General features: G+C 43.6%; 1 protein-coding gene across 1 annotated transcript; it reads right to left on the bottom strand.

Annotated features, from left to right (window-relative positions):
* Positions 1-1,429: 1,429 nt before the first annotated feature.
* LOC149329915 (retinol dehydrogenase 7-like) lies at positions 1,430-13,267 on the bottom strand. The gene is made up of 5 exons (XM_089560653.1): positions 12,661-13,267; positions 8,828-9,034; positions 7,355-7,537; positions 6,288-6,420; positions 1,430-4,307 (listed from the first exon to the last, which is right to left on the bottom strand). The coding sequence occupies exons 1-5, from the start codon at positions 12,863-12,865 to the stop codon at positions 3,971-3,973; spliced, it is 1,065 nt and encodes a 354-aa protein (XP_089416779.1). The 5' UTR covers positions 12,866-13,267; the 3' UTR covers positions 1,430-3,970.
* Between the last annotated feature and the right edge of the window lie 789 nt (positions 13,268-14,056).

Genomic DNA, 14,056 nt, shown 5'->3' on the forward strand with positions numbered 1-14,056 from the left:
TGTATGTATGTATGTATGTATGTATGTATGTATGTATGTATGTATGTATGTATGTATGTATGTATGTATGTATGTATGTATGTATGTATGTATGTATGTATGTATGTATGTATGTATGTATGTATGTATGTATGTATGTATGCGTGCGTGCGTGCATGCATGCATGCATGTATGCGTGTATGCATGTATGCATGAGTGCATGCATGTATGCATGTATGCATGCGTGCATGCGTGCATGCGTGTATGCATGCGTGCATGCATGTATGCGTGTATGCGTGCGTGCATGCATGTATGCGTGCATGCGTGCAAGCATGCGTGCGTGCGTGCGTGCGCGTGCGTGTGTGCGTGCGTGTGCGAGCGCGTGCGTGCGTGCGCGAGCGCGTGTGCGTGCGTGTGCGTGCGTGCGTGTGCGTGCGTGCGTGTGCGTGCGTGCGCGTGCGTGTGCGTGCGTGCGTGTGCGCGTGCGTGTGCGTGTGCGTGCGTGCGTGCGTGCGCGTGCGCGCGTGCGTGCGTGTATGTACATTTACGGGAGAGGGAGTGGGGCATACCTGAGAAATCTAAACTTATTTAATAATGCGAAAGAATTAATGTTCCATTAGCAGAAAAGCCGGCGTTCGCCATGTCAGACCGCAGGTGTATGATGTCAAACACATGTAAGCGAACATACATAGTCATCGATGATGAAAGGTAACTTGTTGGAATGGAATTGAATGGAATGGAAAGTTTATTTCTCCACACACATTACAGCGGAAAAAGGGGACACTGGACAAAAAGCTGCCAAATGGAGCTTGAAGTAGTCCCCAGTGCTGCATGAATACATCGACAGCAGTGTGTTTCGCGAACATTAGACTTAAGGTAAGCTTGATGTCCCCGTTAAAATAAAAAAAGAAAAAGGACAACAACGGTGTAACCCTGATCGCGTACACAAGAGAAACGCACATAAATAATAGGATCAATATGCATTACAATACACCAAACCTATTCACAATGATGCCACAATAGACTCGAAAATGCACATGACATATAGTAACTGTTCCTTTAAGGTGTCTTTGAGGTGTCTTATTTGCTGCCCAATTGTTAAGGTAATTTCCTAAGTTATAGGATAAGGTCTGTTTACTATACAAGGTACGGCAAAAGTGTAGAAGCCGGGGTAAAAGACAACGTGTATATTGTACACTGGTGTGTATTGATGCAGATTAAAGGCTGCAAGCAACAGTTGATTATTTGTTTTAACTGCATTTTTGTATGCACCTAATAATTTGAACGGGTGTAATATATCAACAGACAGAATACCATATTGCTTAAAGTAAGGAAACGCATGGGAATGCCATGGCACATTTGCAATCAATCTGACAGCACATTTCTGTGCAACTAAGATCTTGTGTTTGTTATGGTTTTTGTGGTACTCCCGAAACTTATGCAATAGGTAATAATAGGAAGTAAGTATGCATTATAGATAAGAATCTTTATCTTTGTTGAAAGTGTGTATCTATGTCGACACAGGGCACCATTGACTCGATTCATTTTCTTGTGAATAGTAGTTATATATTTGTCCCAACTAAGGGTTTCCGTGAGCACCACGCCGAGGCATTTTATAGTGTCTACAACTTCAATTCTAGTGTCACCCAGCATGAGATAAAAATTAACGGTGATAGACTTGTTCTTTGGACAGAAGATAATTGCGTTAGTTTTCCTAGCGTTTACTCTTAAACAATTGTTTCCCGACCATTCGCGCAAATACTCTAAATATTGGTTTCCATACAATAATAGATCTCTTTCATTCTCAGCGTGCAAAAGTATTGTGAGATCGTCAGCGTAAGCTATTAAAGTCATAGGTAAGGGCATGTAAAATATGCCATTAATATATATATTGAAGAGAAACGGGCCTAAAATGCTGCCCTGTGGGACTCCATAAAAAATATTTTTAATGTTGACGATGTGCGGTCATTGACAACCATTTGCATAAGTTTTCTAGGTGGGATTCAATTAAGCATAAACCTATTAATCTGATTCCCTAATGGAGTAGCTTATGCAGTATTGACCCGTTGTCATAATCTTCACTTAATCATTCTGCTGTGTATCACGATTAAGTGCTCTACAAGTGACGTTTTGCAAGGTTATAGAGTTTGTACAAAGTATGCGTATTCACGACGTGCATTCAAGTGATAATTTCATGATCCATAATCGTTCTCTAATGTAACATGACACAGCACTTTTCCTCTGCTGCGTGGCATTAAGCAGCACCTTACAAGTAACATAAGGTGAGGCGTATAGAGTTCGTACAGAGTATGCGCGGTCATGACGTGTAGTCACAGTCATGACAAATGACTAGGCACTTTACTTTTGTAACGTAACATGACTCAGTACTTTACAAGTAATGTTAGGTGTAAATAGTTGTACAAACATTATGCATAGTCATAGTCATGACTAATAGCCATTGTGCAACGTAGCATGACTCAGCACTTTAGGGCTTTTGCATTATGACGCGTAAGCAGTTTTAAGTGTGTGTGCAGAATGTTTGTTAAGAATAGGCAGAAATGTGGCCATTATGAAAATACAACTTGTTCAAAGTAATTAAGTGCACGCGTATAAACGGTGGCGCCACTCCTCGTTCAGTTCCTGCGTGTGCCCTTTTTTGCATGTCTCATTTGTCACGTAAAAAACTCTGCAGAACAAGAACTTGCGGTCAAAATGATTCCTTCCTTTTTAAAGAAGCTAACCTTCTTCAGTTCAGTGTCAAGATCAGCTGAACTTACAACTCTGTAGGAACCATCAATGCTGTAGTTGACTAATATTCATCACTGTTTCGGCGTCAATATGGCTCTAAAGTAGTATATTTCACTTTTGACGTCGACAAACCCGTAAGAGAAGCGTAAATTTTTTGAAAACTTCTAAATGACATCGATGGCGCTTTTTATTTTCTTTTTTTGCCAAAAGAAATTAATAAGCCTCGCAGACATTACTTCCTAACCAAACATAAGGAAAGTTCGTTGTCATGAGCTCTGAGTCCACTGGCACAGGTCGGTGCTTTGCTTTGAGCACCACACTAGTGTTCTGGCTCAGTTTAGCTCAGTAATTGTTTTTTTCACAGAGTAGATGAATATTACCATGTCGAATCAGGGTACTTTATTTTTCAGTGAGCTGTATGTTCTGCCTTACTTTCTTATTGCGCCAAATAGTTTGGTTCGGATAACACACAATGTTGGGAAAATCTGCGAATACGCGAAAGAGAGAAAACAATGAAGAAACGCAGACAAAGTAAGACGACTACGCATGCTGAAACTGGCCTTGTCTACTTCCTAGAAAGTCTGCCGCTGTCATGTTTACGCCTGCTTTGTCTTCACTTCATTGCTGGCGTCTCTCACCCACGTTTTACACGCTCATTGTACCCCCACGTAACGCTGAGAAAGTAGGATGCGAAAACCTTTGCTCCCATTCCAGATTAGCAATAGATCAAAACTATGACCTAAAGTTCTGTCGAGCTCAGTGCTCCTCTAATGTGCTTCGCTGAAAGTGAACTAGATGGCATCGACTATAGGGCAGCACACGGAAGCCAGAAGACGACGATGCTTTCCATACAGAATTCTGGACAAGAACATTTATCAACGGGAAAAAGTTTATGAACGCAACTTTTTCATATAATGTAAGGTTTCACTATAACGAACATTACTATATCCACAGATCTCCCATCGGGAAGCTGTCATTTTTTTATATTGACATTTTTGTTATAGTGAAAAACGTTCTCCATTGGTTTTGAATGGCAGTCTTAATTAAAAGCTCGATGCGAGCGATTGAAAAACTTAAAAAGAAGGATTTTGCTACAAATCGAAGGAATGAACCATTACGTAGAATATTTCAATAACACTACTATACATTATTCCAATAACCAAAATTCTTTTCCAAGTATGCAGGACTTGGCTATCCTGAAAAAAATTGAGCAACCTGGCGAAATTTCAGCCACCAACAGGAGCTATTTCTTCGTCACGAGCATGGATGTTCTGCGTGCTGCATGTATGACTTCATCGGCCATCTCAGCCGGCGCGATGTTGTGCAGCCATCGAACGATGCCCAGAAGAGGTCCGCCTGGTTTGTAGCTGGTTCGGGGCACTGTTTCTCGTATGGCCATCTTAATCGCGTCCACAGCTTCCTGCAAGTCGTCCCTCATGAAAGCCGAGTGCAGCACGTGGGAAGCGTGCTTGAAGTTGGCGACGGAACGTTCGTTCACGCATTTGCGCACTCTCTCCGGGAGTAGATTCAGGTCTCTGTCAAACTCCTGCTCCATCCGGGAGTGGTCGTGTAGTGATGTCCTGTAAGAGTAAGGGACAGGTCGGTCAACACAGCGAAAAAATTTAGGGGGCACTTTGGCACTCTAAAGTGCTGCAAGGCGAAAGCCTTTCCTGGTGCACTGTTTGGCACTGACTGCGATACTGTTTGCGCTGTACTGGTGCTTTATTTGACTACACACTTTGACTGCACATTACAACTAGACACTTTGACTGCCGACATTGACTGCTTCTTTAGCACGACTCTCTCTCTGCTTCGATGAGTTTGGTTGCATCCATGGCTCTGTTCGCAGTAATGAGGTATGTGATGAGGTCACCCACGAACGCCTTACGCCCCTTGTCGGGGGCTTAAAGCGTCTGCTTATTTTTCTGATTATTTGTCGTCTGCTCCAAAAGGGGGCGTCAGGCATCCGTAGGTGACCTCATCACTGCGAATCCGCGCACTCTGACGTCATAACCATTTCGACCAACCGAAAAGCGTGACACCTCTGCTGACAACCTTCTGCTGACAACCTTCTGCTGACAACCTTCTGCTGACAACCATCTGTCGACAACGATGAGGCGTTAAAGGCTTTCGCCTTAAAAACTAATCTCAAGCCAAAGCCTACTTGTTGGCAGCTTTGTTGAAAAGCCCGTGTGCAATAGGGCTTCACTCGTGCATGCAGTGGTGGCCCTCGCAAGTGTACTTGGAGTGCCGCAGAATGTTTGTTAGATAACATCACGTAAGCTCGGAAACAGCGCGTCATTAATGCACAATGCGTTTGTTGGGCACACTTAAAAAAAAAAAAACCCGGAGATGTGCACGAAACTTGAACTTCAAAATGACTGAAAAGGAGGCCCCTAGTCAGCTGTAACTGGTTTCTGCGTCAAGACCAGCCTTATGGCTGGCTAATTATCAGTCGGCATTTGTATGTGGATTAATTTGAAAGGCTGTATGACTAGGCTGTCCAGCTAAATAATGCAGCGGGCCTGCTTTCTCCTTTCCTGGTCTGTCCTCCGTTTCTGTAAGCTTGTTTCTCACAATGACCTCTAAGGAAATACTTGTTCCTTAGAGGTCATTGTTCCTTAGAGGTCATACTTGTTCCTTCAGCGTTGCATTGTGGCAGCAGAAAAATCCGTGGAGTGCTAGATACTGTTGATTTATAAAGCGGACAGCTCAAGAAAGAACGAAACATAAAAAAATACAGCCCATAAGAGCGCGATATATCTTTAACGACTTTAGCTGGGAACTCATTATGTCAAAAGTAAAGCATTCGCCAGGTTGAGAGTCATTAGAATTAGGAGCAAAGAGACGACGATTATTGTTGTTGCACAGCTTTTACAATCGCAAAATTGGTATTGATCGTGAAAACTACACATTCAAGACACATCACAGATGTCCGCGATGTCTTCATGTGTCTAATGTGCAAAAGGGCAGTTGAAGTATTAGCGCCTTTCAGTCTTCTTCTTTTTTTTTCAATCCGCTCTGGATGGAATTGTTTGTTTATAGATGTCGCTGTTGATGGCAATGATGATTGTATTGGCGAACCGTGCGATGTGCCACAATCAGAGCAGCATGTCCTTATCACCGCAACCTGTGTACTCTGCGAATCATCCTTTAATACAGAAGGGTAGCGGATCGGGCTAGTTGGTGCAGATTTGACATTTTCAGAAGCGCTAAAACAACAAGGACGCAGAGGGAACAGACAGGGACGAGCGCTCGTTCCTGTCTGTTCCCTCTGCGTCCTTGTTCTTTTAGCGCTTCGAAAAATGTCAAATCCTGTAATACCTTCGGGCGTTGTGGGTATGAAAATTGAGAAATAAATACGTACACAAACAAACAGACAAACAAACAAACAAACAAACGACCAAACAAACAAACAAACAAACAAACAAACAAACAAACAAACAAACAAACAAACAAACAAACAAACAAACAAACAAACAAACAAACAAACAAACAAACAAACAAACAAACAAATGAATTAAGCTGCTTTGCCGAAGTTAAAAAAGGTATGAGCATACCTGTATCCACCAGGTTCGACCGTGCAGACGTGCAAACCTCTGCTGAAGTACTGCCGTCGCAGACCATCCGCCAGCGACGTCACAGAGCACTTGGACATGCAGTAAGCAACGAACTCCGGCGTAGTAACGCGTCCTGCGAACCGCAGCAATTATAGCGAGTGTAAGTCCTTGCTTTGTGTGCTAAGTTAGCTAGCGCAGCGCTATATATAGAAACTCATTGCAATTAAACCGATTTAATCTCGGCAACGCTACAGAACGTGAGAAAAAAGTATGGAAAAGCTTTACGCAGCCAATGGTGCGTTAACTGGGAGTTGCGAAACAGCATCGTAGAGAACGAAGAAAACAAAAGTTGAGCTTAACTAGTTTTCAAAATTAATTTCGTTAATTTCCCAAAATGAAGATTGACCTTAGATTTGGTGTACAAAAAGAATATAAAATAGTAATGCCTACCCGATCCTCCAATGGCACAACAGGCTCCAAAAGAATTCAGAAAGAACTCATTTTAATGCTGGAGACTTCGTTTTGGCCACAATAAGAATAAACGCGCTCGAAATCTTAAAAGCGCCATCAGACTACTTCATATAATAGATAACGACTTCCGTATCGCATTATGAAAGCAATACAGTTATATTTGAACGCAGTAACAAATTGAAAACCAACACTGAAAAACCAACATTAGTGGTACGTGCTGTAACGGCTATTACTAGCTTCGTGGGGAACCCTTCTTTGAAATAGTAGCATTAATTTGTGAGTGTTAATTGCTGATTGTATTTCGTTCACACAACCATGCCTCCAGATTTTTTTTGCCTCCACTAGCTGGCGCTGAGAGTTGTCCCCCTTCGACTTCATGTTACCAGCTTTGCTTTTGAGGCGACCAATTTGTCGCCACTTCAAGACAACTAACTAGAGGGCATTGGTCATAATCAAAATCAAATCATAACGAAGGCTCAACACTAAGAATACGATAACGAATCGGGATGCTCGCGCTCGCGTTCCCAAATTGATGTAACAGGAAGAACTCCCCTTCTCTATCACACTACTAAAAATGGATTGCTGGTTGTACGTACCCAATACGCTTGAGACCAGGACGAGTCTGCCGCGGGACCTCTTCAGCAATGGCAGAAAGGCAGTGGAAACCGATAGGGCGCCGAAAGTGTTCACGTCGAAGAGGGATCGCACTCGGCTCATGGGCTGCCACTCGATGTAACCAAGGGAGGCAGCTCCAGCGTTGGCGACCACTGCCCACAGGTCTGCGTGGAGCGCATATGCCGTATTTATTTATTTACTGGAGAGATACTGCAGTCTCGGAAGACCAAGCCGGTGGAGACATACAGATACAAAGTTTCACATAGCAGTGCTTTCAGAAGCATACTTGAAACGTGAGTTTGGTTAAAAAAATGGCATGCACAACTGCTTATCAAGAACAAAAAAAATACACGAAGACACGCATCAACAGAACTAAATTATGATAAGATTTTACATTAGTAACAAAGTCTTACATGCAAAAGCGATAAACAGTGTAAAAAAGTTTAATATGGAACTGCGCTTGCGCAAAAAGAATAATAATTTTATTAAAGAAACCTCAAGCGTATGAAAAGCACTAACATGACAATGAGGTACAAGAATTTAATACTGAACTTTACTGCTTCTCTGCAAGTCAGTGCGTTTTGGCGGAACTCGGTGGAGACTGCTTGAAACACATGTACTAATTAGGGCCTCATAACTACAGCGACTCCGTGGCAGGGAGCCAACAGGGCAGTCATCTGCGGGACGCCTAAGCGATCCTTTGACACGACATGGCCGTTCTAACCTGCAGTGCACTCGTCAGTACAGCAGAGGCGTGGCTTATCCCCAGGTTATCCAAAATGCGCGAGAAGCCGCACAGGCCCTGCCCGCCTCATTTAAATATTCAGCCCAAGTCGATGAGAACAGTTGGAAAGAAAAGTTTTAGTAGGACAAGTATACAATTTATCAAGATCCTTTATTCGCATCAGCGTGGCAACAAAAAAAATTATAGTGTTTATCGTAGTTCAAGATAGTACGACTTACGAACAGCACTTAAGCCAACCGCATGCAAGATATCGTCAGCCGCTATCGGCCGCGCGAGGGGAGGAGGGGGGTGGGGCCGGTCTAGGTAAAGACCGTGCACGATTGTGGGCATGCATTACCAAGGAATGATTTTAGAGAGTTGTTTACTAAGTGACGTCAGAAGCCTGTCTCGTATTTTAATCCTTTCTGTGATGAAAGTTGGAGGCGCACCTGTTTAGGGAGGCACACTGTAGAAAACGTTTTGTTCAGGCTATAGATTATCTACGTCGATTGCATAGACAAGCAACTGAGCTGAATTTGCTCATGGTTACGTCTGACACTCAAGGGCCCCCTGAGGCTCAATACATTTCGCTTATTAAACACTCATCGAGCGTTAAAATCTGCAGATGCAAAATGAATCAGGAGCAGTTGGCTGCCGCACTTCATTTCTTATCGTTCTGTTGTTATTATACAAGAAACTTAGCGCTTAAAAAGTCACCTAGAAGCCTCACCTCTTCTATCCAGGCTGTCTTCTACGGCTTGCAGTGCTCGGCTGATCTCCTCTTCTTTTGTAACGTCCATCTGCAGTACGAGAATGTTCTCTTCTTTCTTGAGCGTCCTCGCGCCGTCGCCATTTTCGTGCAAGCATCCAGCGAAGACGAAGAACCCGTCGCCGGCCAGCTGTTTGGCGAGCATGTGACCGAATCCTGTGTCGCATCCTGCGAAGTTAGATGCAACGTTCTCACTGCATTTTTTGGGGGGGAAATTGTGCACCTCCTTTAATGCGATTTCACTACGAATCTTGAAAAAGCCGATGGGTCTCTGAAGCCTCGACCTTTCACATTTCAGATGAAGTTACTTGGACACGGAGGGGTAAGGGGAAGGTCACGTGGTACGAAAGTTTAAAAGAAATTGTCTTGGAGATGCCGCCGCTAATATAGAGTCAGGTTGTATGAAAAGTTTAAAATAAAATCACAGACTGGCTACTGCTAGGTCGCTTGGTAAGAAAGTTGAAAGAAATCGCCTTGCGTATAGTGGTGCTAATGTAATAGTCATGTGGTGTGAAAGTTCCCTTGTATACTGTGTGTATACTGAAATGGTCACGGGGTATGAAAGTTTAAATACTTCGTCGCTACTTGAATGGTCACGTGATGTGACAATCCCACTGTATTTTCACGTGGTAAGGCAATTGCTTCGTCACACGGTATGAAAGTTGCTCTGAATAGTCTTAAGTTCACGTCGATGGAGCTTGCTTGGTCGTGTGTTGTGTTTTCGCAGAATATTTCCTGCCGAGTCGCACAATACACTACTGAGCAGTGGTGCCACTCATATTCAATGGCTTTTACTAACTCGCTAGTAAAGGCTATCAAACGCGTTGGCCTAATAATGTTATGTGCGCCTGAGAGCGGTGAGAGCGCTAAGCAGCGTGACAGGGCGCTCGCGCTCTACGCAGAGCACGATTTCTCCAGAAAAGGTCACAGCTGGGCTATCTGGGAACTATCGCATCTTCTTCAACCATCCCGTCTTCCAAATGGGTGAGGTACTGAGCCTAATCGACTACTGAACACCGAAAGTAAACGCTACTAGCAGCCTCTGTGATGTGCGTTCTATTTTTCGTTTCGTTGTCTTGATACTAAGGAAGAGCTTTTGACGGACACAAAAATGCTTCTTGTGGCTTAAAGAAAGAAAGGTTGTGAAAGCAAAGTAGAACAAAAACAGGAAAACAGTAGGGAATCACCTCTTTGAACTGCTATTCTTTCAGGCAGTTGTTTCTGAATTAACAGCTCTGAGGAGTTCGCTTATTGGTACGCTGAAGTAAATCAACAGAAGAAAATAATGATGCCGCGTGATGAAATGAAGTCAGAGGTAAGCCTATGGTACGGTGCTTGCCTCTGGATGCAGCAGCTTTGACGAATGCAGCAGTTATTCCGTTGAAGCAAGAGGCACGCCCACCAAACTTGTCATTTGATTGCACTTCAGCTAATTGTTTCATCAATACTTTTTTTTTTGCTGGGTTATGTTTGCACGGGGTTCTGTACTTTATAAACCTGATGACAATCTCTCAAAGTAAGTAAAGGCACTTGGCACTGACTTTAGATTTTGTCGCGGTATCTTGCCTTTCTTCTTTTACGCCCTTTAAAGATGTCGCAATTAGGCGACCAAGGAGTCATAGAAATGTATGTCTCACTACCAACGTATTTCTCTCCACAAAATGTATGTCTGATCACCGGCTGCGGGGCTATGGCGTCCGGCTATTGAGCCCAACGTCAAGGAATCGATCCGGGCCGTTGCGCGCGCATTTCGATGAAGGCGAAATGCAAATGCTTCCCTGTGCTGTCCAATGTCATTGCCTACTAAAGAATCCTACGTGTTTGAAAACAATTTTTAGCCTTTCACTTTGGTTCCTCTCGTAGACCACGTGTCGGTATGGGAATTATACCCACATAACATAAGACAACATAACAAACATAACATAACATAACATAAAATAACAAACCTAACATAACAAACGTAACATAACAAAACATAACATAAAACAATATAACTTAAGTTTACATAACATGGACATAGTTTACATAACAGCTTATACATAGACTGTGTTACAAAATGATTTTTTTTCTTTAAACAGGACGAAGTGGTGTTTTTTGATTTCTCTAATTTGTATTGTTTGATTCATTGTGCTTTTTGTTGTACTGCTAAAAGATACTTAACTTATGGAATGATGTTTGGATGACCATGTAAATTGCATATACAGGGTCTGTTCTGAAAGTAGTAGGACTGGTTTTTTCCTGGGCGAACGGGCGGAGGAGAGGTGGTCTGCGCGTGCAGGATCGTTGAAGGGGGATATTGGGAATGCTGGGGAAAATCGGCAGTCGGCTCTCGGCCGTTGAAGAGAGGAGGTCGCTTGTACTGTGAACCCCTGTCGAAACGTCTCGTCACGCCGAATCGTCGAGCGTTTACTGGATCAGCGATACGCCATCAAATTTTGAGCAAATCTTGATAAAACGGGCAAAGAGACTCAAAATATGATTAAGGAGGCATACGGTGACGCTTCCATGAGTAGATCAGGTGTTTTTTGAGTGGCACAAGCTGTTCCGAGAAGGTAAGGAAAGAGTGGAGGAAGACGAACGCTCCAGACGCCCTTCGACCAGCAAGACCAACGAAAATGTGTAGCGAGTGAAACATTTACTTAACAGTGATCGTAGAATGAGTATCAGAATGATTGCTGATGACTTGAGCATTCCTCAAACCCAAGTTTTTGAGATCGTGACAGAAAACTTATCCATGAGGAAAGCGTGCGCGAAGCTGGTGCCGGAAGTGTTGTCAGAGGAGGAAAAGGCCAACCGGTAGGATCTTCTTCATTATGTGAATGAGGACCCCGATTTTTTGCCCAGCGCAAGGCGGCAACGCTACCTCAGCCACCCTACAGCCTCGACTTGGCCCCGCCAGACTTTTTTCTATTCCCGAGAATAAAATCGACGCTTGAGGGGAAACATCACGGATCGGTAGAGGTGGTTCAACTGGCCGTGACGAGGGAGCTAAACAGCATTCCGGTCCAGGCGTTCCTGGAGGCGTACGAAAACTATAAACTCATTGGCAGCAGCGTGCAGGTGCGGAAGGGTGCTACCTTGAAAAATTGTAATCCTTTGTACTATTCTCTTGAATAAATTTTGTTTAAAAAAATGAGTCCTACTACTTTCAGAACAGACCATGTATGTACAAACTAGAGGTAAGATTTTTCTTGGTGTTAATAATGTGTTTTGCTCTGAGTTGTTTTCTTTTGTTTTTTGTTATTTCTTCGTCGCCTGTCACTGCTGCCCGGTATAAGGGGGCTGCGGCTTAGTCAAGCTGTCTATGACAGCTTTTTCTGCAGCTCCTCTGTCACTTTTTGGGGCAGAAATAAAATTGATTAATTGATTGATAAGAGTACACAACTTAACATAACTTATGGTAGGGAGAGGTTGGTCACATGGTTCTTGGTAATCCCAAAGTTAGCAGAAGAGGGGAAAACCTCAGGCTGCTTGCCAGTGCTTCAACAAGAGGACTTGTCTTCGTTTTTGCATAGCTTTATATAACATAACACAATATAAGTTAACATAACATGACATAGCGTAACATAAGGTGACAAAACATAACGCAAAAAAGATAACATAAGATAAGGTACTAAAACATATTGCAATATAAGATAACATAACGCAACGTAAAAAGATAACATCAGATAACGTAATAAAACATAACAAAGCATAAGGTAAGATGTCGCATCACAACAGAACCGAACATAACCTAAAATATCATAAAGAACAGTGTGATTTTCGGTGGGGCCACAAACGTTCAGCTTGCTCACCTGTGATGAGTACGGCCTTCCCTGTTGGCTCGACGAGTCCATTAAAAAAGGTTCGACGAGCGTGCCACAGCAACCAGTAACCACAGCTCAGAGTAAGCAGCACCAGGCCCACGTTTGTCGCTACGGCCAGCAAAACAGGAATGCGCGAAGCCACAAGCCACAGCACAACTGCAGCCGGAAGCGTTAGCTGCGCCACCGTCACCATGTCTTACAGAAGCAAACTATGAAGCTTGTGTAAACTTCGGAACAAAGTAAGAACTTGAAGCGCTCATGACTCGCGACTATTCTTGTTCTCTTGAAAACCGTCCTGGAGTGAAGGCAAGAGCCGCACCAGACGTTGAGGCAAAACCCTTACATGCGAACGCGTTCTACGCGCAGTAATATGCGTGGCTTGGCGCTGCTAGAAGAGGAAAAATATGCGGCCACGAGACAAAGCATTTTTTTTCCTCCAAGTAATTGAGGTGACGGTCGGGTAATGAAGGAAGAAACCCACTCGGTTTTGAGTAACAATAAAAAGCTTTAAGAACTTAAATAACATAAAACTCTGCGTATGCAGACGGTGCGCCACAGCAAGCACCGAGGCAGTGTCAGTGTCCGAAGGGCGGCAGCTTTAGGGGGCGCTTCACTGCATAGAGTGCGCGTGGCGGAGGGTGTTGGTGCCTCGCAGCCAGTCCTGCAGTTTCCATTTGGAGCTGAAGTTCGCGTCTGCCGCGCGCAATAACTTAAGTCTTGCGCAAACTAAGAAGAGGTGGGCCAGAGTTCGCACAAAGAAATAGGGACGAGTGGAACAAGGGTTGTAATAAAAGTTCTTGCTATACTACTATTCGCACACACATAAGCGTTCGCAGCAGGAGCATTGGACCTAGAAATGTGCTGGCCGAGGACACGCGTATGGGCAATGCCAAGCAGGAAAAAATTGCTTTTGAGGAGATGGAAGACGGAGTAACTGCATCACTTCTCGGTGGAGACCTCAACAGCACTGTGAGGAAAGGCAGGAAGGTGGGAGTGAAAGAAGAGTTGCCGTAATGTTGGGCTAAGGAACAATTTCAACCGCCTGGGGGATAGTTAAAGAGAACATGAGTTGATTTGCTCATATTCTTCTACAACAGTTATTTAGATGTGGTCTTTGTGGGTGTTCGAGTGAAAATTGAAAGCTTTGCGTGGACACTATAGTAAATTTCCTAGGTTCTTTTCTTCCCTTGCACCGCTCTCGTGATGAGTTGAGATGCAGGGGTAAGGCGAATACTTCAAGTTTTATATACAGGTATTTACAGCATAAGCATATACAAGTTTAGGCACTGGAGATACATTAAACGGCAAAGAGATACACAACAACAAAAAGGTGGAACTGGCTAACACTAGGGGAGGCCCCTACTCGGCGTAGCCGAAGATGCAT

This window comes from Amblyomma mixtum, chromosome 9 (assembly GCF_055824585.1).
Source record: "Amblyomma mixtum isolate Tamu chromosome 9, ASM5582458v1, whole genome shotgun sequence".
Classification (NCBI taxonomy): Eukaryota; Metazoa; Arthropoda; class Arachnida; order Ixodida; family Ixodidae; genus Amblyomma; species Amblyomma mixtum.

Excerpts from the sequence above, each read along its gene's own strand:
- LOC149329915 (XM_089560653.1), bottom strand. The coding sequence starts at position 12,865 with ATGGTGACGGTGGCGCAGCTAACGCTTCCGGCTGCAGTTGTGCTGTGG. Across the intron at positions 9,035-12,660 it reads GAAGGCCGTACTCATCACAG|GATGCGACACAGGATTCGGT; the intron begins GTGAGCAAGCTG and ends CTAACTTCGCAG. Across the intron at positions 4,308-6,287 it reads GTCGAACCTGGTGGATACAG|GACATCACTACACGACCACT; the intron begins GTATGCTCATAC and ends TTACTCTTACAG.